This window comes from Saccoglossus kowalevskii, chromosome 18, assembly GCF_978046115.1.
Source record: "Saccoglossus kowalevskii chromosome 18, keSacKowa6.1, whole genome shotgun sequence".
Lineage (NCBI taxonomy): Eukaryota > Metazoa > Hemichordata > Enteropneusta > Harrimaniidae > Saccoglossus > Saccoglossus kowalevskii.
In genome coordinates, this window is record NC_140658.1 from 3,010,903 (window position 1) to 3,038,668 (window position 27,766).

General features: G+C 36.4%; 1 protein-coding gene across 1 annotated transcript; it reads left to right on the top strand.

The window, feature by feature from the left end:
* LOC100377741 (signal peptide peptidase-like) lies at window positions 1–27,766 on the top strand. Its single transcript, XM_085493245.1, has 9 exons — window positions 1–219; window positions 6,792–6,890; window positions 7,425–7,507; window positions 8,554–8,642; window positions 14,084–14,169; window positions 14,674–14,857; window positions 15,452–15,572; window positions 21,628–21,816; window positions 24,145–27,766. The coding sequence occupies exons 1-9, from the start codon at window positions 19–21 to the stop codon at window positions 24,227–24,229; spliced, it is 1,137 nt and encodes a 378-aa protein (XP_085349371.1). The 5' UTR covers window positions 1–18; the 3' UTR covers window positions 24,230–27,766.

Genomic DNA, 27,766 nt, shown 5'->3' on the forward strand with positions numbered 1-27,766 from the left:
GATCAGAAACATTGCAAGATGGCTGACGTACAGGAAGCTGCGACCGAAACAGTACAGAGCATCAACGAAACTTTGAACGAAACAGCGAGCAATGTTACAACAAAAATACCGTCTACGCCTGAGGGAATGGCCATTGCATATGGCAGCCTTGTTTTTATGGCGTTAGTCCCAATTTTCTTTGGAGCTTTCCGTTCCGTGAGGCACCATAAAGAACAAAAGGTACGTTTCGTTCAAGATTGGTTGATACATGTCGTGGGCGCCGGCTGGGAAATGGTCGGTAGCAAATTATTGAAAAAGAAAAGTCTTTTGAAAACACCCACGATGAAAGGCTGCCAGAACTAATATTATTTTGATGATGGTTGATGGTGATTCCACTTTTCTGTAATTAATTTTTATGTAGTAGACAAATAATTTGTACAGACACCATGGTGATTGTTTTGATCACGAATTTCCTATAGCCACGTGTACCATATGGTACACTATCACACGAATAAGATAGGTGTAATCCAGGCTAAATTAGTCTTGATAGCAAGTTATCTACATTGTTTCTTTAATGATGACATCACCTATATCATTTACACATATGAATGTTGTAATAATGTTAATATTTATGAAACCCTCATCCCTAGGTATTTTTATAATACATGGCTGCTATGTACTGCCATCAACTTATGATCATATTGATCACCAAAATAGCTACATTGCCAGCTATCTCATTCACAATACGGTATAAGAGATCGCTATGTGATTGAAACTGGTTAAATGAAAGTGAAAGTGTGTCATTTGGTAAAACTTTTTAGACTTTGGGAAAAATTTTTTGTCATCTTCAAATTAGTTACTTTCAAATCACTCATCAGAATGAATGAAATGACTATTTAATGTAAAAACCTTATTTAAAAAAAAATTACTGAAACAAAATGACCACCTCAACAATCTACATGAAGACCAGAACTATAGTCTGACATGAGAGACATGAGAATTGACATTTTCTTGATATCTTTGCAAATTACCGGATTCTGTCATAAATTTGCCCTGGGTAAATTTTTCGGCAGTTTTTTAAGGTGTTTTCTTATGCCTAAAGTTTCGCCGTAGTCATTGACTATTCAAGAGTATGATGTTTATCACGACTAACGTGAATGGGTAAGCTTCGATTGGTCAAAGAGCTGTTATAACTGTAAACAATGTTAAATTATTCTTTAAATGCTCAGTTTATCTTTTGAAAACAACTAATTTTGTTATTTAAAAACAAATCTTACCGCTTTCCAGTCGAAATCCAAGCCAAAAGATCGTACAACAACATCGGCAAATCTCTTCCGCGCTGTGTTCTATGGTAATTTCAACACGTTGGCATCATCCATTGTTTTCATTGGTTAATTATCAATTTGACCTGTTAGGTCAAAGGACACCATCTCAGGTCAAACATGGTGGATATTCATTTCTACAGCATCGAATCGACCGGAATAAAATAAGTTGAAATTTATTTTCATTTCATAACAATTCAACTAATTTATTTTTTGCACATTATTATAATCATTACTAGGTAATAATCAACAATTATGAAACGCAGCATGACCGGATTGCGCTACCGCGATCATTTGCTAAGTAGTACAGTTATATTCGTTTTTATTTGAAACTTCTTTTAGAATTTACTTTCGTTACTAATAAAATGAAAAAAAAGTTGTATTTGGTGCTTAACCCTTAAGACGCGATGTACGAGAATACTCGTAATAGCGCGTCTGAATCCCACAGCAAAGTACGAGAATAATCGTAAACGACCCTCTGAGAAATTGCGTTGTTTTGAATGACGTATATGTGGAGTACATCATCAATAAAGCCGAAAAACGTATGAAATAAACTTTGACCTGTGTATATGTGTGTGTTATTCTTGCCTCAACCGGGGATTCCCCGCCTAATATGCAAATTGCATGTACAAATTCCATAGCTGGACCGCTAACTTTGAATGTTTGACTAGCAACGCAATCAAAATGGCGACGCCAAATTTGCATTTCAATGACCCTGAAATACAAGCTGTATGGGACGAAATATTTGCAGATTCTGATTCTGAATACGAATTTGAAGGTTTTACTGCGGAAGAATCGATTTTGATGATATTCCGAATGATGATACCGAGTGGGAGATTCAAAATTCTGGAGTGGAAGTTGCCGACGATACTCGTCTTGGTTGGTCATCGAAAGCAAGTGGCGACGACATTTTGGTACCGCCGTTCACCGGTGTTCCGGGACTCAATGTTCAATTGCCGGAAAACGCAACAGCATTAGATTTTGTCAAGTTATTTCTTAAAGATGAGGACATTATCTGCATTGTTGAGCAGACAAATGCTTACGCAAATGGTCATCTTGCACGCAACAATGAAAACTTGGAACCGCACTCCAGACTCCGGAAGTGGAAGAATGTAAACATAGACGAGATGAAGATTTTTCTTGCCATGACAATCGCTATGTCGATGCTCCATAAGAACGATCTTGATGATTATTGGAGCCTAAATCCGATAATTTCGACGCCTTTTTATCGTAGCATGATGCCAAGGGATAGATTCGAGCTCATTTTAAAATTTCTGCACTTCAATGATAATGCTGCCTACGTCGTTCGCGGTGAAGCCGGATATGACCCTCTTTTCAAAATCCGACCTCTGTATGACACCATAACACGCCGTTTGTCGGAAGTTTATACGTGTGAGCAGTGTATCAGTCTTGATGAAGGAATGGTGCCATGGAGAGGGAATATTCACTTCAGGCAGTACATTCCAAGTAAACCAGATCGTTTTGGTTTGAAATCATACATGGTGTCAGAATCATCAAGTGGGTACACTTCTGTTTTTGATATATATACAGGGAAAAATTACACCCCTAACCCCGATACAATAGAAAGTGAAAATGAAGGCCATACTTTCAATGTAGTAATGGGGCTGATGAGAAAAGGTAGTTTGCTGAACAAGGGATACAAACTGTACACGGACAATTACTACACCAGTCCTACGCTTATTGACCATCTAAAAGCTGAAGATACAATGTTAGTTGGTACAGCTAGAATGAATAGAAAAGAAATGCCTGCAGCCCTGAAATTGCCATTGCGACAAGGTGAAGTCATTTATCGTCAGAGAAATGGAGTCTTGGCGATGAAATGGAAAGACAAGCGTGATGTCACTATGTTGTCATCAGTACACATGCCAATTTGGAAATTTGTTGGCCTATCCAGGGGATCCGGAGAACCAATTGTGAAGCCTTTGTGTGTTGTTGATTACAACAAAAATATGGGAGGTGTGGATCTTTCAGACCAGATGATCAGATCGTACACAATGCATCGCCGACGTTCAAAGTGGTATATCAAGCTTTTTTTCCACATGATAGCTCTTCTTGTCACTAATGCCTACATCCTTCACAGGAAGTTCAGTGCCAAGAAGCTAACTCACGCTAAATTTCGTTTATCCATTGTTCATGATCTTGTTTCTAGTGCAACCACTGCACCCATCCCAGCACCGAAAGGGCGAAGATCAGTTGGTCAGCCACTAAGGCGACTCGAAGAACGCCACTTCCCCTCACCCATCCCTGCTTTCCCTGGTAGTAAAAAACAAAACCCAACTCGCCAGTGTGTAGTTCACAGAGCCTACTACAAAAAGCATCAAGATGGCAAGCGTCCACAAGAGAGTCGCGTGTGGTGCCGCAAGTGTGAAGTCGCCTTATGTACATACCCATGCTTTGAGATTTATCACAGCAGACGTCACTTTGATGCAGTTGATCCAACAGATTTCCATTTTGATACCTAATTCGTTACTCACTTAGTATTGTGTGCATCTGTGGTCTGAATTGTTATTGAATAATTTCTATTTGGAAATTTTGTCTTGACTTACCTGCAATTCTCTAATTTTCACTACTGCATGCTGAAGCTCATTAGCTTGTTTATTATATATACACATATTTGAAAACACAAGCAACTACTACAAATAAACTGATCTAGTTGCAATTGTAAATAAATAATTATCCATGAATGCTTTTCACAGCTTTTGTAAACAAAATGGAGATTTTCCCCCTAAATTGCGATGTATTAAATGCTTGCAGCTCTTGCATTCAAATGTGTTTTTCATCCAACAGCTGTTGTTGGTGCTAATGGGTATGCTAATGATATGCAAATTTATTTATTACAATGCAATTTTTGTTATCAAAATATCACATTCTTCATATAATATATTTACAGTTCTGTTCAATATTTTATATATTTTACTTCCATGAGTTTTTTTTCGTGGACATTTACATAATTTCTGTCTTAATTTTTTTTTACCAAAAACAATCATTATTACATCAAAATAAAGTCCCAAATTTGTGTAAATTACATCAATAAGGAGTGGCAACTGTTTGATGATCACAAACTGCAAATCCAAGTGTTGGTTATTTCATTCACTATAACGACTTATTTAGGTAGTCTTTTTTATAAAATGTCATTCATTTGTGCTAAATGATATGCAAATGATATGCTAATTTGTGTATATATGGTCCGAATTTTTTTTTCTAAATGCATACTTTCAGAATATCAACAAATTCCTCAGATAAATGATAGCCATCTGACTTATAAATATTAAATAATAGAAGAAGAATATTTTTATTTAAATTTTACTAAAACTGTTGTTTTTATACCCAAAATGTATACCACAAAATCTATAAGTGGTCATAACAATACAATATTATGAAAGATTGTTTTTTCTAGATATGTTTACATATCACATTATTGACTTTTGCATGGCAAATAAAAAAGTTACGATTATTGAATCCACAGTGACTGTCTGTCTTATTTTTTTTGAAAAGAATGCAGTGGGGGGAACGTTATGGTCAGATAAATTGAAGCATGTTAAGGGTTAAGGTTCATTCGTTGAATATTTGATGATCATTTTTTTTTTATTTTGAACCAGCCGTGAAATTTTTCGGATGGGAGAATTTACGTCAGAATCCGTATATATGTATAAGGTATACATATTTTCTATTGATGTTTTATTTGATATTTGGTATTTTCTGTTGTTGCTTTGACCCAACTCATTCCAAGAACAACAAGATTAGACTGAGAATTAGCTGGCAATCTTGCTGTTGGACAAAACTATATGGTAGGAACAGTAAATATGAAAACATTCAAATTTCAACACTAAGTCTAAAAAAATAATTCTGTATTTCCAGTAAATCTACCTATCCAAATTCATGCATGGAAGTCCAAAATTATTTATTTCTGTGCAAATAATTGTGGTCATTTACCCATTTCTTTGTTTATTTTTTATTTCTGTTTACTTCCTTCTAAGTTCTATGTATTGAATGACTTACATGAATTATTCAAGCAATAACCTAAGATTACTCTGCATATACTCAAATTGTTGCTGAAAGTACACAATTAATTTTTTGGGGCCTAGTAAAACATTGTTCTGAAATAATTGAATAAAATCAGATATTGTCATAGCATGTCAGTCTAACCATGGCAACACTAGTTTATGTTATCAGAAATGTTGTGTTCAGTCATTTGATGCAGTCATATCTAAGCTATGTTATCATAGAAATCAAAAATATAATGAGAAGAATGCTAGTCAGTGTTCTTTACAAAGTGTTTTCAACACCAATTTGTGATTTATTTTTGCGATTTACTTTGAATCAAGGTTAAAAACAGCTATACTTTCAACTCGCATCATATTTTTGATAGAAACTGCAGATCAAATATCTTCTACTACATGTATTGTGTACATTTGATTCAGTTTGATAGACTTTGCTTTTGGTATCAATGACATCATGCATTTTAGTTTTTTAATAACCAATTTACAATGTTGTGCGTCAACATAAATTTTATATTGCTTCGTTCAAATAAATATAATAGGTCTATTTTTGTGACAAATTAAAATGATGCATGTATCCTTTGATTTAGGAAACAAATTGACACACTTGTCTTTCTCTGCGCTCAATCATTATTAGTAAAAAAACTGATGTATTAGTAACCGCACCCACTCTTTTTGAAAAAATTGGGAAGTAAAAATTCATCATTTCTCATACATGTAGATGCTCTAATAGAAGCCACATCCTTTCTGTTGCATTGTATCATGTTAATAGAATCACGGCTTCTAATACAGATTACGTGTATATAGCTGTAATGAATCAGGTGATTGTATATGGCAAACATTTACTTTATAATAGCATTTCAAAGTTCTCATTCATTCCTGGAATTTGTTGTGTATTAAATAATTATTATCAGCTTTTATGTCTGCCCCAGGAAAACTAACTGCCAATAAGTTTATTTTATTCTTTAGTTGGCCAATCTTATAATATAAATCAAAAGTCCAAGGCTTAAATAGTAATAATTATGACATTTGTAAATGAGGAATTTTGAAATGAATTTGCATATATGAAATTATTGCATGAACCCTGTAGTAACAAATACATGTATGCAATTGTACAATAAATTGAAGTCAATGCCAAAATTGAATATGATATGTTTTTTCTTTAAATGGTAATTTTGGAAAGGTAAACTGAATAGGTAACTATTTACAGTGCCTTTCATATTGTTATACACAGCGCTCGATATATCCATGCTATATCATAGGATGGGGATTTAACTGAACGTGAACCCAAGAGAAGGTTGAGCTATGCAAGGAGGGTAGGGCTAAGCTGCGAGGAGAATAGGGCTATGAAGGGGTGTCGCAAAATGAGAGGAGAATCAGGCGATGTGATTACATGCATGAATTGACTCTCAGTTTTCTGTAGTATTGTTTGCTCCTTTCATCACATGTATTTGTTTGTTTTCTGATGTAGGAATCTGGTGAAGCTCCTGAGGTGATGTCCCAGAAAGATGCTGCTATGTTTCCATTAATCGCTAGTGGTACACTCCTTGGTATTTACATTGTATTTCAGGTATTTAATATTATTATATCACTTTTGTATGAAGAAATCAAATCACTTCTTCAATGTTATTCACACATTGCATTATGGAACTAGTTGACATGGATGACATTTGTCTTGAAGTGAACGACGCTCACTATCAAAACTGCTTTTTATATTGTGGAACACTTTGTGTCTAGCTTGAAAGTCACTTTGAGATATTGAGTTCTGATATCAACCAATAATTACTAACCTCTGAACATCAAAATTATTTTATGAACAAAAAATATCAGTAATATGCCTCAATACTTGACAAGCAAACAACTAACCAATATTTCATTCAAAGTAGGTGGTAGTTTTAATTTCTACATATTTATTTAGTTATTCTTGATATCTAGGGCCATGTTTTTCTTTGGGGGAAGGGGCTTCTAATTTGGTTAAATAATGATCCAAGGGTATTTGCAGTTTCAGTGCTAAATATACTCGTAACATTAGTCTCTGATGTCAGTGATCAATACAGGAAAAAGCAGTTTGGTAAATTTACTTTCTTTGTTCTATTTATTACAGATATTCTCTAAAGAATATATTAATTTATTGCTGACCATTTATTTTTTCTTTCTTGGAGTCCTTGCCTTGGCACACATTATCAGGTATGTATGTCTTCCCTGTGTTTTGGCAATCCAAAAACTGCACATTTCACGTCAAATGATATCATTTATTCAGTAGTATAGTGCGATTGTATACTGTACTTCTCAGAGTAAAAGCCCAGGGGCCTGGAACATGTAAAAAATTAGGGTGTGGGCTTATACTCGAGGACCATCTCAGAAAAGATAATTTTTTGGTAGGTTTAAAATTGTAACCATCTTCCCAACCACGAAAAATTATCCAAATTACATTTTTCGCTCACTGAGAAATATTGCGTCTTTTTGAGGGAAAAAAAATGCAAAACGAATCGTCATTGATTTCCACAACACTTTTTGCAATGAAGAAACAAACATGTTCATCAAAATACACACATTTTATTACAATACGGTTTACATACCGTCTGTAAAACAGTTGAAGGCAAGATCTTTATCATTATCTTCATTGTAGAATGTTTTCAATCGTATGCAAACTCATGATACAAAGCAATTTTCGCCATGATGTATTTCGTCATGATTTGACCTGAACAACTTCCTTTGACCTAACAGGTCACATCTTTCATTAACCAATCAAAATGCTATGCCGTACAGACGAAGTTTTCCGATTATTGACGAAGTAATTTTTTCAATGCAATGCGGAAGTGAGTTACCACGATGTTAAAATATGATCTGTTTTTGAAAGGTAAACTGAGGGTAGAGAAAGTATTTAAACCTTTCACGCTCACCAACAAGTCGTGTCAAAGAATAGTTTGCTCGTTCACACCCTATTCACGATAGTCTGATTGGACACTATTATACGGAAAAGTAAAACTTTGTTCAATGACCAGGTTTCACGACTTGACGATCACATTTTGGCGTTTAAAAAAACTACTACTCAAAAGAAATATGGATTACTTCAGTATTGCAACATCGGGCAAATAACAGAATAGAAAAGGTGTGAACCATGTTCTGTATGTTCACCCGCCATGCAATGCGAAAGGAACTTTTTCTGAATAGTTTATTTGCATAATGACTGCTGTAAAATACCTACATTTTTTATTTTACTTTGATTACAGCCCTGCAATAAGAATGATGTTACCATCAAGTTTTCCCAATGTGCCATATCATTTGCGGTTGACAAAAGGATCAGATCAACAAAAAGAAGGTGAGTGTCACAAGCTTAGCTTTATTGTAATACTTCTTCTTATTTGTTTGCTAATAAATGCTCACTAAAAATAATATCCTACTACCTGTTTTGTTTGCAACATGTCCACTAAACCATTTAGTGCCTGGCAAAGTTGCAACTGAATGGCTTACCGGGGTACTAGTGTTTATTCAGAAATGTTGTGTCAATAACAAAAATAGCAGCACATTGGTATGAATGATTGGTTCATTGGTTACCGGGGTTGGGAGGGTTTGGCGGGGTGGGTGTGTAATGTTGTCTTTGCTGCCATCTAGTTATTCTGGTTACTTTTAAGGATTTCTTCACTATCTCTGGGTTGTCCTTCTGTTTCCACAAAGCACCAACTATCCAGTCAATAAAATGTTGTTAAGTTTTTGGTTGCTGTCCTACTGGTGTGTTTGTTTTTTTAATACAATCCAACCAACTCATATATTGCATATATTGCTTGAATGGTTTGTTATTGCTGATATCAAAGTTTGGATGACATCCACTTGGAATAACGACTCGACATGATGTTTTGGCTTGAAGTGAGCAATTACATTTTCGTGTCCATGACTGTGGAATGAATCAACCGCCAGAAGTCAGTCATGTGACTTCATGTAGGGAAACCAGACTCTTCACAGCCAATTCTTCATCATGTCTGTATCATCACCATCTCATTTTCTGGACCTTGACAACCAAACCAGGTGGTGCATTGATGTTCAGCTTGGAAGAACTCAGTCACAACCTGTCACAGTCAGAATCATCGCAAGATGTCGTTTTTCAGCTCCTGTTGATCTGACGGAAACAGTTTTCCTTTTTAATGCTTCAAATATAGTTGTTGGCAGCAGATCAAAATACATCGGTGTCTCTTCATGTTACCTATTAACACCAAATTGAAGTTAAACTTCTGATGCTGAGACTATGAACTCATGGAACAAATCAATCTCATCTCATGAAAGACCTGTTACACAATTACTAGGAAACTTCTCATAGTACATGAATAGGATAAACATTGATGATCAGAATCAAGGAATTTTATTAGGTCTATTCAAATAACAACATAGAGTGTGAGGCACACAGAGATCTGTCATGTGTTTTAGTCAGTGTACACTGTATCAAATTTGAGACAAACTGCCCTGCATTTTTGAAACAGCATAAAATGTATAAATTTATCGCTGATCATATTTTCTCATTGAAAACAAAAATGGAGACAAAACTAGCAGTGGTTGCAATCAAATTGTAACAAATGTTCATTTGAGTTGTATCAAATTGGCATCCAGTAAAACCAAAACAATGTTTTCCCAACATCAGGCAGAATTTATCCTTTGTACTGAACAGAATTCATAGGGAAATGAATATTTAAAAGCAAAATGTGATATCAACTAATAAATACCATAAAGTAAGCAATAAATGTACCGAATTGAAATTACAATTTTCACATCACCGTGACTAATGTTTGTTTTATAACTAATTAATGATTTATTTATTTATGTCACCCAAAAATAAATAAAGTAACATCATGTGAATAAAAATAAAGGTCCTTCCTTCCTACCGGTAATTTGATTTACTGTAAATGCATTAAATCATTCATAGAATTAAAATTTTGTTATTTTTGCATTGCATGCAAGATTGTTTTCTGCAGATGCACTTACATGTGTGTGCAACTTGTATGCAAGATTGTTTTCTGCAGATGCACTTACATGTGTGTGCAACTTGCATGCAAGATTGTTTTCTGCAGATGCACTTACATGTGTGTGCAACTTGTATGCAAGATTGTTTTCTGCAGATGCACTTACATGTGTGTGCAACTTGTATGCAAGATTGTTTTCTGCAGATGCACTTACATGTGTGTGCAACTTGTATGCAAGATTGTTTTCTGCAGATGCACTTACATGTGTATGCAACTTGCATGCAAGATTGTTTTCTGCAGATGCACTTACATGTGTGTGCAACTTGTATGCAAGATTGTTTTCTGCAGATGCACTTACATGTGTGTGCAACTTGTATGCAAGATTGTTTTCTGCAGATGCACTTACATGTGTGTGCAACTTGTATGCAAGATTGTTTTCTGCAGATGCACTTACATGTGTGTGCAACTTGTATGCAAGATTGTTTTCTGCAGATGCACTTACATGTGTATGCAACTTGCATGCAAGATTGTTTTCTGCAGATGCACTTACATGTGTGTGCAACTTGTATGCAAGATTGTTTTCTGCAGATGCACTTACATGTGTGTGCAACTTGTATGCAAGATTGTTTTCTGCAGATGCACTTACATGTGTGTGCAACTTGTATGCAAGATTGTTTTCTGCAGATGCACTTACATGTGTGTGCAACTTGTATGCAAGATTGTTTTCTGCAGATGCACTTACATGTGTGTGCAACTTGTATGCAAGATTGTTTTCTGCAGATGCACTTACATGTGTGTGCAACTTGTATGCAAGATTGTTTTCTGCAGATGCACTTACATGTGTGTGCAACTTGTATGCAAGATTGTTTTCTGCAGATGCACTTACATGTGTGCGCAACTTGTATGCAAGATTGTTTTCTGCAGATGCACTTACATGTGTGTGCAACTTGTATGCAAGATTGTTTTCTGCAGATGTACTTACATGTGTGTGCAACTTGCATGCAAGATTGTTTTCTGCAGATGCACTTACATGTGTGTGCAACTTGTATGCAAGATTGTTTTCTGCAGATGCACTTACATGTGTGTGCAACTTGTATGCAAGATTGTTTTCTGCAGATGCACTTACATGTGTGTGCAACTTGTATGCAAGATTGTTTTCTGCAGATGCACTTACATGTGTATGCAACTTGCATGCAAGATTGTTTTCTGCAGATGCACTTACATGTGTGTGCAACTTGTATGCAAGATTGTTTTCTGCAGATGCACTTACATGTGTGTGCAACTTGTATGCAAGATTGTTTTCTGCAGATGCACTTACATGTGTGTGCAACTTGTATGCAAGATTGTTTTCTGCAGATGCACTTACATGTGTATGCAACTTGCATGCAAGATTGTTTTCTGCAGATGCACTTACATGTGTGTGCAACTTGTATGCAAGATTGTTTTCTGCAGATGCACTTACATGTGTGTGCAACTTGTATGCAAGATTGTTTTCTGCAGATGCACTTACATGTGTGTGCAACTTGTATGCAAGATTGTTTTCTGCAGATGCACTTACATGTGTGTGCAACTTGCATGCAAGATTGTTTTCTGCAGATGCACTTACATGTGTGTGCAACTTGTATGCAAGATTGTTTTCTGCAGATGCACTTACATGTGTGTGCGCAACTTGTATGCAAGATTGTTTTCTGCAGATGCACTTACATGTGTGTGCAACTTGTATGCAAGATTGTTTTCTGCAGATGCACTTACATGTGTGTGCAACTTGCATGCAAGATTGTTTTCTGCAGATGCACTTACATGTGTGTGCAACTTGTATGCAAGATTGTTTTCTGCAGATGCACTTACATGTGTGTGCAACTTGTATGCAAGATTGTTTTCTGCAGATGCACTTACATGTGTGTGCAACTTGTATGCAAGATTGTTTTCTGCAGATGCACTTACATGTGTGTGCAACTTGTATGCAAGATTGTTTTCTGCAGATGCACTTACATGTGTGTGCAACTTGCATGCAAGATTGTTTTCTGCAGATGCACTTACATGTGTGTGCAACTTGTATGCAAGATTGTTTTCTGCAGATGCACTTACATGTGTGTGCAACTTGTATGCAAGATTGTTTTCTGCAGATGCACTTACATGTGTGTGCAACTTGTATGCAAGATTGTTTTCTGCAGATGCACTTACATGTGTGTGCAACTTGTATGCAAGATTGTTTTCTGCAGATGCACTTACATGTGTGTGCAACTTGTATGCAAGATTGTTTTCTGCAGATGCACTTACATGTGTATGCAACTTGCATGCAAGATTGTTTTCTGCAGATGCACTTACATGTGTGTGCAACTTGTATGCAAGATTGTTTTCTGCAGATGCACTTACATGTGTGTGCAACTTGTATGCAAGATTGTTTTCTGCAGATGCACTTACATGTGTGTGCAACTTGCATGCAAGATTGTTTTCTGCAGATGCACTTACATGTGTGTGCAACTTGAATGCAAGATTGTTTTCTGCAGATGCACTTACGTGTGTGTGCAACTTGTATGCAAGATTGTTTTCTGCAGATGCACTTACGTGTGTGTGCAACTTGTATGCAAGATTGTTTTCTGCAGATGCACTTACATGTGTGTGCAACTTGTATGCAAGATTGTTTTCTGCAGATGCACTTACATGTGTGTGCAACTTGCATGCAAGATTGTTTTCTGCAGATGCACTTACATGTGTGTGCAACTTGAATGCAAGATTGTTTTCTGCAGATGCACTTACATGTGTGTGCAACTTGTATGCAAGATTGTTTTCTGCAGATGCACTTACATGTGTGTGCAACTTGTATGCAAGATTGTTTTCTGCAGATGCACTTACATGTGTGTGCAACTTGTATGCAAGATTGTTTTCTGCAGATGCACTTACATGTGTGTGCAACTTGTATGCAAGATTGTTTTCTGCAGATGCACTTACATGTGTGTGCAACTTGTATGCAAGATTGTTTTCTGCAGATGCACTTACATGTGTGTGCAACTTGTATGCAAGATTGTTTTCTGCAGATGCACTTACATGTGTGTGCAACTTGTATGCAAGATTGTTTTCTGCAGATGCACTTACATGTGTGTGCAACTTGTATGCAAGATTGTTTTCTGCAGATGCACTTACATGTGTGTGCAACTTGTATGCAAGATTGTTTTCTGCAGATGCACTTACATGTGTGTGCAACTTGTATGCAAGATTGTTTTCTGCAGATGCACTTACATGTGTGTGCAACTTGCTCACAATAAAGAACACTGTGTAATAAAATACCTTTTAATGAACAGCGCCCTCAGAACCCAGATAGTTTTTACCTTGCCTGTTGTTATCAAAGTATGCCTGTCTTCTTTGATGTGTAACACTTACACTGTTATACATCATCTGCTTTTAATTAACATATATACCATATAATCTCTTGAATAGGCATCACTCTAATTTAGACATCAGGGAAGAGTGAAACTCCTTAATTTGGTTCTGAAACAGGAGTCACGAAATGTTGAAAAATACAAGAAATTAGTTGTTCTCGAAAAATAGACTGAGCATTGAGGTAGAATTTAAAACTTGTTATGGTGATAACAGCTCATTGTCAAAACTCAATTTACCCATTCATGCTACCCACATAAAACATCATACTCTTGAATAAGCATCAATGACTACGGAAAATCTAATTTAGGCGTCAGGAAAGATTGAAATGAAAAATACTTTTTATTTATACTGTAATACCTAGCCCTATTCACTAATCAGCATTTCTCATACAGGCAAGGCTTAGATAATTTCTCTATGTTTTTATTTTTAGAATTAATGGATTATGAGTTTGATCGTAAAGATCTTACATGCCTGGCTGTTGCTGGTATTGTCGGCCTTTGGTATTTGTGGAAAAAGGTAAGTGAGCTAAATAGATAAATGTTATGTCTGATGTCTTACATCTATCCAGCAAAAGATTTTAATATGGCTGACATTGTATTCTATATGTACAGTCTGGAATTGCAAGAATAAATACTGTTGTTTCTAATGTAGCTTCATTTTGTGTGTTTATTAGTAAATATAATCAGCTTTCATTTCAACATTGTCTGCACTAATTGGATGATGTTTTGTTGCTCCCGATTGGACAGTATTTTGCTGCTTGTTGATTGGACAATATTAAACTAACTCATTAATATTAATCAGAACCCATGCTATATTTGGATTTTTGATTTATAAAAAATTGAATGTATAAAACGTTTATAAGTTGGTTTTTGTCATTCCATGTACAAGTTTAGCATATTTAGCTATGAGCGAAACAAGTGAAAATAAAATCCAGTGATTTTTCAGTTCAGCCATTTTAATTTATTTTGCGTTGGTTGATGGTCAACGGATTTAAAATGCAGTATATTTGATTTCTTCCAGCATTGGATTGCTAATAATGTATTTGGTTTAGCCTTTGCTGTAAATGGAGTGGAGTTATTACAACTGAACACAGTTATGACTGGATGTATATTACTGAGTGGATTATTTATATACGATATATTCTGGGTGTTTGCTACCGATGTGATGGTGTCTGTTGCAAGATCATTTGAAGCACCTATCAAGTGTAAGTGATTTAACTACGGTATGATTTGTTTCAAATTGTGAAGGCTTCATATTATGACTCATCATTGTTACTGACCTGTCTAGCCACCTGCTGCATTCATGCACTTACAACATCTGTTTACTGTTTAATTTTTACTGCTTAGATTTCATGTTTTTTGAGACACTGAGAGAATCTTTTAATGCTACACAATTTCACAATTTTCATTCCTGCAATTTTAAATACGTATTACAGAACTGATCACATTCAAACTTTGCACAAACATTTTGTACTCTGTCATACGTATATACATCTGCATTTGTCACTATTTTAGTGCAAAATACACAAGACAATCAACAATTACATTCAAACACATACATAATTTTCTGTACTATTTTTAACAAAAGTTACGGAGGACCTGTCAGTTGTTTTGGTATTTAGTCTTTGTGATGATATGTTAGTTATTTTCTGGTGTCGTTGTTAATTTAACATTTTAGCATTTATCAATACAGAAGAGATATGTTTCTCTCACAAAATGTATGTGTTGATATATTTTTGTATATTTGTGAATGTAGTGCAAACCATGTATAAATCTTATTTCATATGTTTTATTTCTAGTGGTGTTCCCTCAAGATCTACTAGAGAAAGGTCTAGATGCTAATAATTTTGCCATGTTAGGACTCGGTGATATTGTTATACCTGGTATATTTATAGCTCTCTTGTTGCGTTTTGATCATAGGTAAGCAAACTTGTAAAAATAAAGAGACCAGATCGAATAAATATTACTTTTTTTTTTCTATCTCCTATGCAATTGGAATAATTATTGTAGTTTGAGCTAATATGCTACTACATTAGAACAATGCACTTGACTGTTTAATACATTACCATCACCATACATTGCCTAGATACATTGGCAACCCCACTTTCTCCTATACATTGTTCCCATCATGCTTTGCCACCACATACATTGCCTAGATACATTGGCAACCCCACTTTCTCCTATACATTGTTCCCATCATGCTTTGCCACCACATACATTGCCTAGATACATTGACAACCCCACTTTCTCCTATACATTGTTCCCATCATGCTTTGCCACCACATACATTGCCTAGATACATTGACAACCCCACTTTCTCCTATACATTGTTCCCATCATGCTTTGCCACCACATACATTGCCTAGATACATTGACAACCCCACTTTCTCCTATACATTGTTCCCATCATGCTTTGCCACCACATACATTGCCTAGATACATTGACAACCCCACTTTCTCCTATACATTGTTCCCATCATGCTTTGCCACCACATACATTGCCTAGATACATTGACAACCCCACTTTCTCCTATACATTGTTCCCATCATGCTTTGCCACCACATACATTGCCTAGATACATTGACAACCCCGCTTTCTCCTATACATTGTTCCCATCATGCTTTGCCACCACATACATTGCCTAGATACATTGACAACCCCACTTTCTCCTATACATTGTTCCCATCATGCTTTGCCACCACATACATTGCCTAGATACATTGACAACCCCACTTTCTCCTATACATTGTTCCCATCATGCTTTGCCACCACATACATTGCCTAGATACATTGACAACCCCACTTTCTCCTATACATTGTTCCCATCATGCTTTGCCACCACATACATTGCCTAGATACATTGACAACCCCGCTTTCTCCTATACATTGTTCCCATCATGCTTTGCCACCACATACATTGCCTAGATACATTGACAACCCCGCTTTCTCCTATACATTGTTCCCATCATGCTTTGCCACCACATACATTGCCTAGATACATTGACAACCCCGCTTTCTCCTATACATTGTTCCCATCATGCTTTGCCACCACATACATTGCCTAGATACATTGACAACCCCACTTTCTCCTATACATTGTTCCCATCATGCTTTGCCACCACATACATTGCCTAGATACATTGACAACCCCACTTTCTCCTATACATTGTTCCCATCATGCTTTGCCACCACATACATTGCCTACATACATTGACAACCCCACTTTCTCCTATACATTGTTCCCATCATGCTTTGCCACCACATACATTGCCTACATACATTGACAACCCCACTTTCTCCTATACATTGTTCCCATCATGCTTTGCCACCACATACATTGCCTAGATACATTGACAACCCCACTTTCTCCTATACATTGTTCCCATCATGCTTTGCCACCACATACATTGCCTAGATACATTGACAACCCCACTTTCTCCTATACATTGTTCCCATCATGCTTTGCCACCACATATATTGCCTAGATACATTGACAACCCCACTTTCTCCTATACATTGTTCCCATCATGCTTTGCCACCACATACATTGCCTAGATACATTGACAACCCCACTTTCTCCTATACATTGTTCCCATCATGCTTTGCCACCACATACATTGCCTAGATACATTGACAACCCCACTTTCTCCTATACATTGTTCCCATCATGCTTTGCCACCACATACATTGCCTAGATACATTGACAACCCCACTTTCTCCTATACATTGTTCCCATCATGCTTTGCCACCACATACATTGCCTAGATACATTGACAACCCCACTTTCTCCTATACATTGTTCCCATCATGCTTTGCCACCACATACATTGCCTAGATACATTGACAACCCCACTTTCTCCTATACATTGTTCCCATCATGCTTTGCCACCACATACATTGCCTAGATACATTGACAACCCCGCTTTCTCCTATACATTGTTCCCATCATGCTTTGCCACCACATACATTGCGTAGATACATTGACAATCCCACTTTCTCCTATACATTGTTCCCATCATGCTTTGCCACCACATACATTGCCTAGATACATTGACAACCCCACTTTCTCCTATACATTGTTCCCATCATGCTTTGCCACCACATACATTGCCTAGATACATTGACAACCCCACTTTCTCCTATACATTGTTCCCATCATGCTTTGCCACCACATACATTGCCTAGATACATTGACAACCCCACTTTCTCCTATACATTGTTCCCATCATGCTTTGCCACCACATACATTGCCTAGATACATTGACAACCCCGCTTTCTCCTATACATTGTTCCCATCATGCTTTGCCACCACATACATTGCATAGATACATTGACAACCCCACTTTCTCCTATACATTGTTCCCATCATGCTTTGCCACCACATACATTGCCTAGATACATTGACAACCCCACTTTCTCCTATACATTGTTCCCATCATGCTTTGCCACCACATACATTGCCTAGATACATTGACAACCCCACTTTCTCCTATACATTGTTCCCATCATGCTTTGCCACCACATACATTGCATAGATACATTGACAACCCCACTTTCTCCTATACATTGTTCCCATCATGCTTTGCCACCACATACATTGCCTAGATACATTGACAACCCCACTTTCTCCTATACATTGTTCCCATCATGCTTTGCCACCACATACATTGCCTAGATACATTGACAACCCCACTTTCTCCTATACATTGTTCCCATCATGCTTTGCCACCACATACATTGCCTAGATACATTGACAACCCCACTTTCTCCTATACATTGTTCCCATCATGCTTTGCCACCACATACATTGCCTAGATACATTGACAACCCCACTTTCTCCTATACATTGTTCCCATCATGCTTTGCCACCACATACATTGCCTAGATACATTGACAACCCCACTTTCTCCTATACATTGTTCCCATCATGCTTTGCCACCACATACATTGCCTAGATACATTGACAACCCCACTTTCTCCTATACATTGTTCCCATCATGCTTTGCCACCACCATACAGTGACACGTATATTACCACATGCCGCATACATTGCTACCACACATTGTCATTGTACATTGTCACATAATTACAACATATATTACCACATGCTGCATACATTGCTACCACACATTGTCATTGTACATTGTCACATAATTACAACATATATTATCACATGCCGCATACATTGCTACCACACATTGTCATTGTACATTGCCACATAATTACAGCATATATTACTATATGCCGCATACATTGCTACCACACATTGTCATTGTACATTGTCACATAATTACAACATATATTACCACATGCCGCATACATTGCTACCACACATTGTCATTGTACATTGTCACATAATTACAACATATATTACCACATGCCGCATACATTGCTACCACACATTGTCATTGTACATTGCCACATGATTACGTGTATTACCATATGCCGCATATATTGCTACTACACATTGTCATTGTACATTGTCACATAATTACAACATATATTACCACATGCTGCATACATTGCTACCACACATTGTCATTGTACATTGTCACATAATTACAACATATATTATCACATGCCGCATACATTGCTACCACACATTGTCATTGTACATTGCCACATAATTACAGCATATATTACTATATGCCGCATACATTGCTACCACACATTGTCATTGTACATTGTCACATAATTACAACATATATTACCACATGCCACATACATTGCTACCACACATTGTCATTGTACATTGTCACATAATTACAACATATATTACCACATGCCGCATACATTGCTACCACACATTGTCATTGTACATTGCCACATGATTACGTGTATTACCATATGCCGCATATATTGCTACTACACATTGTCATTGTACATTGTCACATAATTACAACATATATTACCACATGCCGCATACATTGCTATCACACATTGTACATTGTCACATAATTACAACATATATTACTACACGCCGCATACATTGCTACCACATATTGTCATTGTACATTGCCACATAATTACAGCATATATTACTATATGCCGCATACATTGCTACCACACATTGTCATTGTACATTGTCACATAATTACAACATATATTACCACATTCCGCATACATTGCTACCACACATTGTCATTGTACATTGTCACATAATTACAACATATATTACCACATGCCGCATACATTGCTACCACACATTGTCATTGTACATTGCCACATGATTATGTGTATTACCATATGCCGCATACATTGCTACCACACATTGTCATTGTACATTGTCACATAATTACAACATATATTACCACATGCCGCATACATTGCTACCACACATTGTGATTGTGCATTGTCACATAATTACAACATATATTACCATATGCCGCATACATTGCTACCACACATTGTCATTGTACATTGCCACATAATTACAACATATATTACCACATGCCGCATACATTGCTACCACACATTGTCATTGTACATTGCCACATAATTACATGTATTACCATATGCCGCATACATTGCTACCACACATTGTGATTGTACATTGTCACATAATTACAACATATATTACCATATGCCGCATACATTGCTATCACACATTTTCATTGTACATTGTCACATAATTACAACATATATTACCACATGCCGCATACATTGCTACCACACATTGTCATTGTACATTGCCACATAATTACATGTATTACCATATGCCGCATACATTGCTACCACACATTGTGATTGTACATTGTCACATAATTACAACATATATTACCACATGCCGCATACATTGCTACCACACATTGTCATTGTACATTGTCACATAATTACTACATATATTACCACATGCCGCATACATTGCTACCACATATTGTCATTGTACATTGTCACATAATTACAACATATATTACCACATGCCGCATACATTGCTACCACACATTGTCATTGTACATTGTCACATAATTACAACATATATTACCACATGCCGCATACATTGCTACCACATATTGTCATTGTACATTGTCACATAATTACAACATATATTACCACATGCCGCATACATTGCTACCACACATTGTCATTGTACATTGTCACATAATTACAACATATATTACCACATGCCGCATACATTGCTACCACACATTGTCATTGTCCATTGTCACATAATTACAACATATATTACCATATGCCACATACATTGCTACCACACATTGTCATTGTACATTGTCACATTATTACAACATATATTACCACATGCCGCATACATTGCTACCACACATTGACATTGTCACATAATTACAACATATATTACCACATGCCGCATACATTGCTACCACACACTGTGATTGTACATTGTCACATAATTACAACATATATTACCACATGCCGCATACATTGCTACCACACATTGTCATTGTACATTGTCACATAATTACAACATATATTACCACACACATTGTTATCACACAATGCTACACCCCATTGTTACTACACAGTGTCACCATATATTGTTCCTACCATGCGTTGTTATCACCATAGTTTGTCAAGTGCATAGCCACCAAACATCCACTTTACATTGGGGTTTCCAACCCAAAGTATCTGGAACTGGCAACAAACTTCTCAAGATGTTAGCTGACAGGCAGCAGGGGGTAGTGATCCCTTTGTTTCATGCCATGTAACAAGTTAATTTATTCAGGAAGGTTTCATTTTCGGATGGGTTAGTCACACCCATTAAAGTGTCAAATACAGCGCCATCTCTGGCCAAAATAGGTAAACTTAATTAAACTGTAACAATATACACTTCAACAATTAAAGTTAAGTTACTGAGAAATGACCCTGTGACACTGCTACAGTACTAGCATTGATTGTAAATGTACATGCTTTACTATCACTTTATATTAGCACTGTACATTGCCACTATGTAATTCAAGTATTAATATTCATTTCTTTTCATAATTTTATTTGTAGTTTAAATAAGGACAGTAAGACTTACTTCTATGCTAGTTTTGGTGCATATATACTTGGATTATTCACAACTATATTTGTAATGCATGTTTTTAAGCATGCCCAGCCAGCCTTACTCTACCTTGTACCAGCTTGTTTAGGAATACCTCTCATTGTAGCGCTTATCAAAGGTGAACTTTCTCAGATGTTCAAGTAAGTATCAATCTGTATGTTATTTGGGTCCTCTGTCCCATTGTGAGATTAAATTATTAATGATATCCCTACTTGGTCTGTGATACCACTATCTATTCATATTCAGGTTGGCCATCTATTCATATTCAGGTTGGCCATCTATTCATATTCAGGTTGGCCATCTAGACATATTCAGGTTGGCCATCTAGGCATATTCAGTTCGGCCATCTAGGCATATTCAGGTTGGCCATCTAAGCATATTCAGGTTGGCCATCTAGACATATTCAGGTTGGCCATCTAGGCATATTCAGGTTGGCCATCTAGGCATATTCAGGTTGGCCATCTAGGCATTTTCAGGTTTGCCATCTAGACATTTTCAGGTTTGCCATCTAGACATATTCAGTTTGGCCATCTAGGCATATTCAGGTTCGCCATCTAGGCATATTCAGGTTGGCCATCTAGGCATATTCAGGTTGGCCATCTAGGCATATTCAGGTTTGCCATCTAGACATATTCAGTTTGGCCATCTAGACATTTTCAGGTTTGCCATCTAGACATATTCAGTTTGGCCATCTAGACATTTTCAGGTTTGCCATCTAGGCATATTCAGGTTTGCCATCTAGGCATTTTCAGGTTTGCCATCTAGACATATTCAGTTTGGCCATCTAGGCATATTCAGGTTCGCCATCTAGGCATATTCAGGTTGGCCATCTAGGCATATTCAGGTTGGCCATCTAGGCATATTCAGGTTTGCCATCTAGACATATTCAGTTTGGCCATCTAGACATTTTCAGGTTTGCCATCAAGACATTTTCAGGTTGGCCATCAAGACATATTCAGGTTGGCCATCTAAGCATATTCAGGTTTGCCATCTAGGCATTTTCAGGTTTGCCATCTAGACATATTCAGTTTGGCCATCTAGGCATATTCAGGTTCGCCATCTAGGCATATTCAGGTTGGCCATCTAGGCATATTCAGTTTGGCCATCTAGGCATATTCAGGTTGGCCATCTAGGCATATTCAGGTTGGCCATCTAAGCATATTCAGGTTGGCCATCTAGGCATATTCAGGTTGGCCATCTAGGCATATTCAGTTCGGCCATCTAGGCATATTCAGGTTGGCCATCAAGACATTTTCAGGTTGGCCATCTAGACATATTCAGTTTGGCCATCTAGACATATTCAGGTTGGCCATCTAGGCATATTCAGGTTGGCCATCTAAGCATATTCAGGTTGGCCATCTAGGCATATTCAGGTTGGCCATCTAGGCATATTCAGTTCGGCCATCTAGGCATATTCAGGTTGGCCATCAAGACATTTTCAGGTTGGCCATCTAGGCATATTCAGGTTGGCCATCTAGGCATATTCAGGTTGGCCAAGACATATTCAGATTGGCCATCTAGGCATATTCAGGTTGGCCATCAAGACATATTCAGGTTGGCCATCTATTCATATTCAGGTTCGCCATCTAGGCATATTCAGGTTGGCCATCTAGGCATATTCAGATTGGCCATCTAGGCATATTCAGGTTGGCCATCTAGGCATATTCAGGTTGGCCATCTAGACATATTCAGGTTGGCCATCTAGGCATATTCAGGTTTGCCATCTAGGCATATTCAGGTTGGCCATCTAGGCATATTCAGGTTTGCCATCTAGGCATATTCAGGTTGGCCATCTAGGCATATTCAGGTTGGCCATCTAGACATATTCAGGTTCGCCTTTAGGCATATTCAGGTTGGCCATCTAGGCATATTCAGGTTTGCCATCTAGGCATATTCAGTTTGGCCATCTAGGCATATTCAGTTTGGCCATCTAGGCATATTCAGTTTGGCCATCTAGGCATATTCAGTTTGGCCATCTAGGCATATTCAGGTTGGCCATCTAGGCATATTCAGGTTTGCCATCTAGGCATTTTCAGGTTTGCCATCTAGACATATTCAGTTTGGCCATCTAGGCATATTCAGGTTCGCCATCTAGGCATATTCAGGTTGGCCATCTAGGCATATTCAGGTTTGCCATCAAGACATTTTCAGGTTGGCCATCTAGACATATTCAGTTTGGCCATCTAGACATATTCAGGTTGGCCATCTAGGCATATTCAGGTTGGCCATCTAAGCATATTCAGGTTGGCCATCTAGGCATATTCAGGTTGGCCATCTAGGCATACTCAGGTTGGCCATCTAGGCATACTCAGGTTGGCCATCTAGACATATTCAGGTGGGTTGCCTAGGCATATTCAGGTGAGTTGCCTAGGCATATTCAAATGGGCCATCTAGCGAGATGCAGACGGGCCGTCTAGACATATTCAGGTAGATCATGCACTAATGTGGTATCTGCTATTGTTTTCTAGGTATGAAGATAATCCTGAAGAGAATGAACAAAAAGCTGATGGCAAGGACAAAGAGAAGAAGAGCGATGAGAAAAAAGATAAATAATGTTGAACTTTTGATCACATTAAGTCGCCAGTGTTCTCTGAAAATGCTATTCTAAAAAAACATGAGCATGTATTATTATCATTATCTTGACCACTTATGCCCAGATTATTCTTTTTTTTTATGTAGTAATTAAGTTAACACATCAACTGCTAAAAGTCTCCACAGATGGGTTGCCACAATATCTATTATATAAAAAAGCTTGATCAGGCAATGTGTTCATGGTCAACTGTGCATTGCAGGGTGCCAATTTGTTTTCAATAGATTTAATTTCAATTGTGAAATTTTTGCTGTACAGACTTGCTGTTGGTACATATTTGGACATGTCTTTGGATAATGAAACCTACACATGCAAGTTAGTCTGCAATACACAGTTGATACGATATCCATCATGTGACTTTTCAACTAACAGGTCAACAGTACAAAATAGGATTGTAAAAATGGAAAAAAAATTTAGGAATTCACGAAAAATATTCAATCCAAAAGTTAGTTGCAATTTTACTGTTAAATTAAAGATAACTGATAACCTGGCTAAAAGCCTGCAATGGGAGTACTGTCATATACTGCATTGCTTTCATCATAATACTGTGGTGCATGTACTGTCATATACTGCATTGCTTTCATCATAATACTGTGGTGCATGTACTGTCATATACTGCATTGCTTTCATCATAATACTGTGGTGCATGTACTGTCATATACTGCATTGCTTTCATCATAATACTGTGGTGCATGTACTGTCATATACTGCATTGCTTTCATCATAATACTGTGGTGCATGTACTGTCATATACTGCATTGCTTTCATCATAATACTGTGGTGCATGTACTGTCATATACTGCATTGCTTTCATCATAATACTGTGGTGCATGTTATAAATTGTTATGATGCTTTTCATTCTAAGAAAACACTGGCTACTTTCCATATACTCGTCACAATATTTTATTTTCAATATAAAATATTAGAAAAAATTCTTAAAATATTTTTCTCTATATTCATTATAATATTTCTTGTATATCATTCTTGTTAGTGTGTTATTGTGGATCAATGACGAAATCATACCACCTTTTCACTACCTATGTCAACTTTTTTCACCTTCCGCCAATCAGTACCTCTCACAGTGTGGTCAATGTCACCTCTGACAATAGTATTAGTTGCTTTCCCACTTAGAAAACATCATTGTAAGCATTACATTGGCTTTGGTTTCTGTACAGTTCATAACAAATATTATCCATTACATCCTAGAATCAAATTTACAATCATTTCTACAATGCATGCAAGTGAGTTATTGAATTATTACAACAATGACATTTATTTGTGATTAGACACTATGACCCAGTAACCCACTATTTTGGAATTTGTTGCCAAAGCAATTGATTTTACCATTCCTTAACCTTAATGTTTCTGCACTTTTTGCTTATGTTATTGTTCAATATTTCTATAAGGGAACAGACAAAATTTTTGTCAAGCTTTTACTCAAAAAATGTAACTATTTTTCTCTGCTAACAAAGTTAATACGGTATGTGTTGTGCATACACTACAAATCAGATGCAACTCTGATAGAAATGGTAGGTAACCGTACTGTACTGTCTGTCTGGGCCTTAATTGATTTATAACAAGTATGCCAAACACAATGCAAGTCAATTTCATCCAAATTTAGTTGACATGAGAGCTTTGATTGAGTTTTCTTAAAATATCTGATTTTAAGATTATATTTACTGGTATATGGATTGTTCAACTTCCGTTCAATTGAGTTTTCATTCATACTCAGGTTTGTGTGTGAATCAATGAATGATTGTAGAATTCAACTCTTGCCAAGATATTTCATGGTCCAATGGTCTTCCATTGGTGAATGTTGTCAGCACTGTTTGGCAACTTTTTTTCCACACTTTTGATTGCTACCAAAATTTGCATATATTTTTGAAAAACCTGCCTCTGCTCTTGTTACAAACTACAGCAATTATGACAATGATTTTTGTCTCTCTAAATCTGTGCAGCATGAATGTTGAAAATTTGTAAAACAATAACAAGAATATACAGAATGTTTTGTCGTTCAAATATTTCAACAACTTTTCTTTGCCAATATATTTAACAGTGTTGAATGTTTGATTTTTGGATTTTTCAAAGAAGAAACACCATCTCTAAAACCACTACAGATAGCTTAAATTAGCTACTTTTTATGTTGTGTATTACTTGATAATGTCTGATAAACAAGACGTTTTAAAAATGTGATTAATGCTCAAATAATATTTCTCATTTAAGAAGTCATAAAACCAAGAGTGAGAAAAAAAAATAGCAAATGAAGTATGAACTTGTCTGACTGATTTCAGTGTTCTCAAGACATTGGTAGAGAATACTGTGCCCTCTAGTGGTGACACTTGGAATACTTTTGAAATTGAGGTTTCTACCAAAGTATTTACTGCAGCAACTCTAGGAAAATTAATTTTGTCACAATTTAGAAAAAAAAATCAGTTAAAGTTAATATTTTTTCAAACATTTTTGTTATCCTAAATGAGTATGATAAACAGAAATAAAAATGTTTTAATTTTAAATAGACTTAAAGTAAAATAAAAACATGTCTGAGAAAATATATGTGCAGTAGAAGCATGGTTTCATGGAAGCATGCTCTGGAAATATTTCATTTTCGTTGGTTTTTAATGACAATATTATTTTTTTTATTGTGAGTTGACAATAGATGTTGAGATGTGTTTATATGTCTAGTTGTGCACGGTTTCTGGATACAAGACAACTGATCTCCCTGTACACCATTTTTTGTATGTATAGCGCCCTCATGTAGTTATAATTAAATTATTTTGTTTTTATCCAAAATAAACTGGTATACTGTAGAAACATTACATCCTGCATATGTTTGCATGTGTTACAATTTTGTGGTTATTATACATTGCAGTTTAGCAGACAAATTAACATTGACTCGCAGCCATTGAACTATGATTGGATAACATGTGATGTTCATTTGTTTTTGAATCACAAAATAAATCACTCTTACCAATGTATTAGTTCTACAGTAACTCTTTTTTTAGGGATCTTGATACTTGGAAATTATGCAACCATACATTGCTGTCATGGTAACAGCATTGTAGACTGACTGGTTCAGTATTTTCCATAATACAATAACCTAATTTGTCATGTCACTGCTAATATTACTGGCAAAATGAATTTTGTTATAAACAGTCTGGACATATCAGTATATTCTATGTGTACTATGGAATATATTCCAGTTGTGAAGGCATACAACAGACATACTATATGTTATGTTTATATCAGCACAGTAAAACATTCTGTAAGTCTGTTTACTGAAGGACACTTTGTAGCACACAGCTTCCAAATACATGGGTTTGCTGTACTTTCACTGCTCGGTTTTCGGATTCTCAATTGGCACATTTGCAATGATGTAATGTGTGCTGTCCTTATTTTGCATTACATTATGTCCCAGTATTAAATAATTTTTTAAGTGTCTTGTATGTATAATAGAACTTGTTATTGATTAATAATAAATATCTATCTGCATATTATATTGA

Excerpts from the sequence above, each read along its gene's own strand:
- LOC100377741 (XM_085493245.1), top strand. The coding sequence starts at position 19 with ATGGCTGACGTACAGGAAGCTGCGACCGAAACAGTACAGAGCATCAAC. Across the intron at positions 6,891-7,424 it reads GTATTTACATTGTATTTCAG|ATATTCTCTAAAGAATATAT; the intron begins GTATTTAATATT and ends TATTTATTACAG. Across the intron at positions 14,858-15,451 it reads ATTTGAAGCACCTATCAAGT|TGGTGTTCCCTCAAGATCTA; the intron begins GTAAGTGATTTA and ends TTTTATTTCTAG.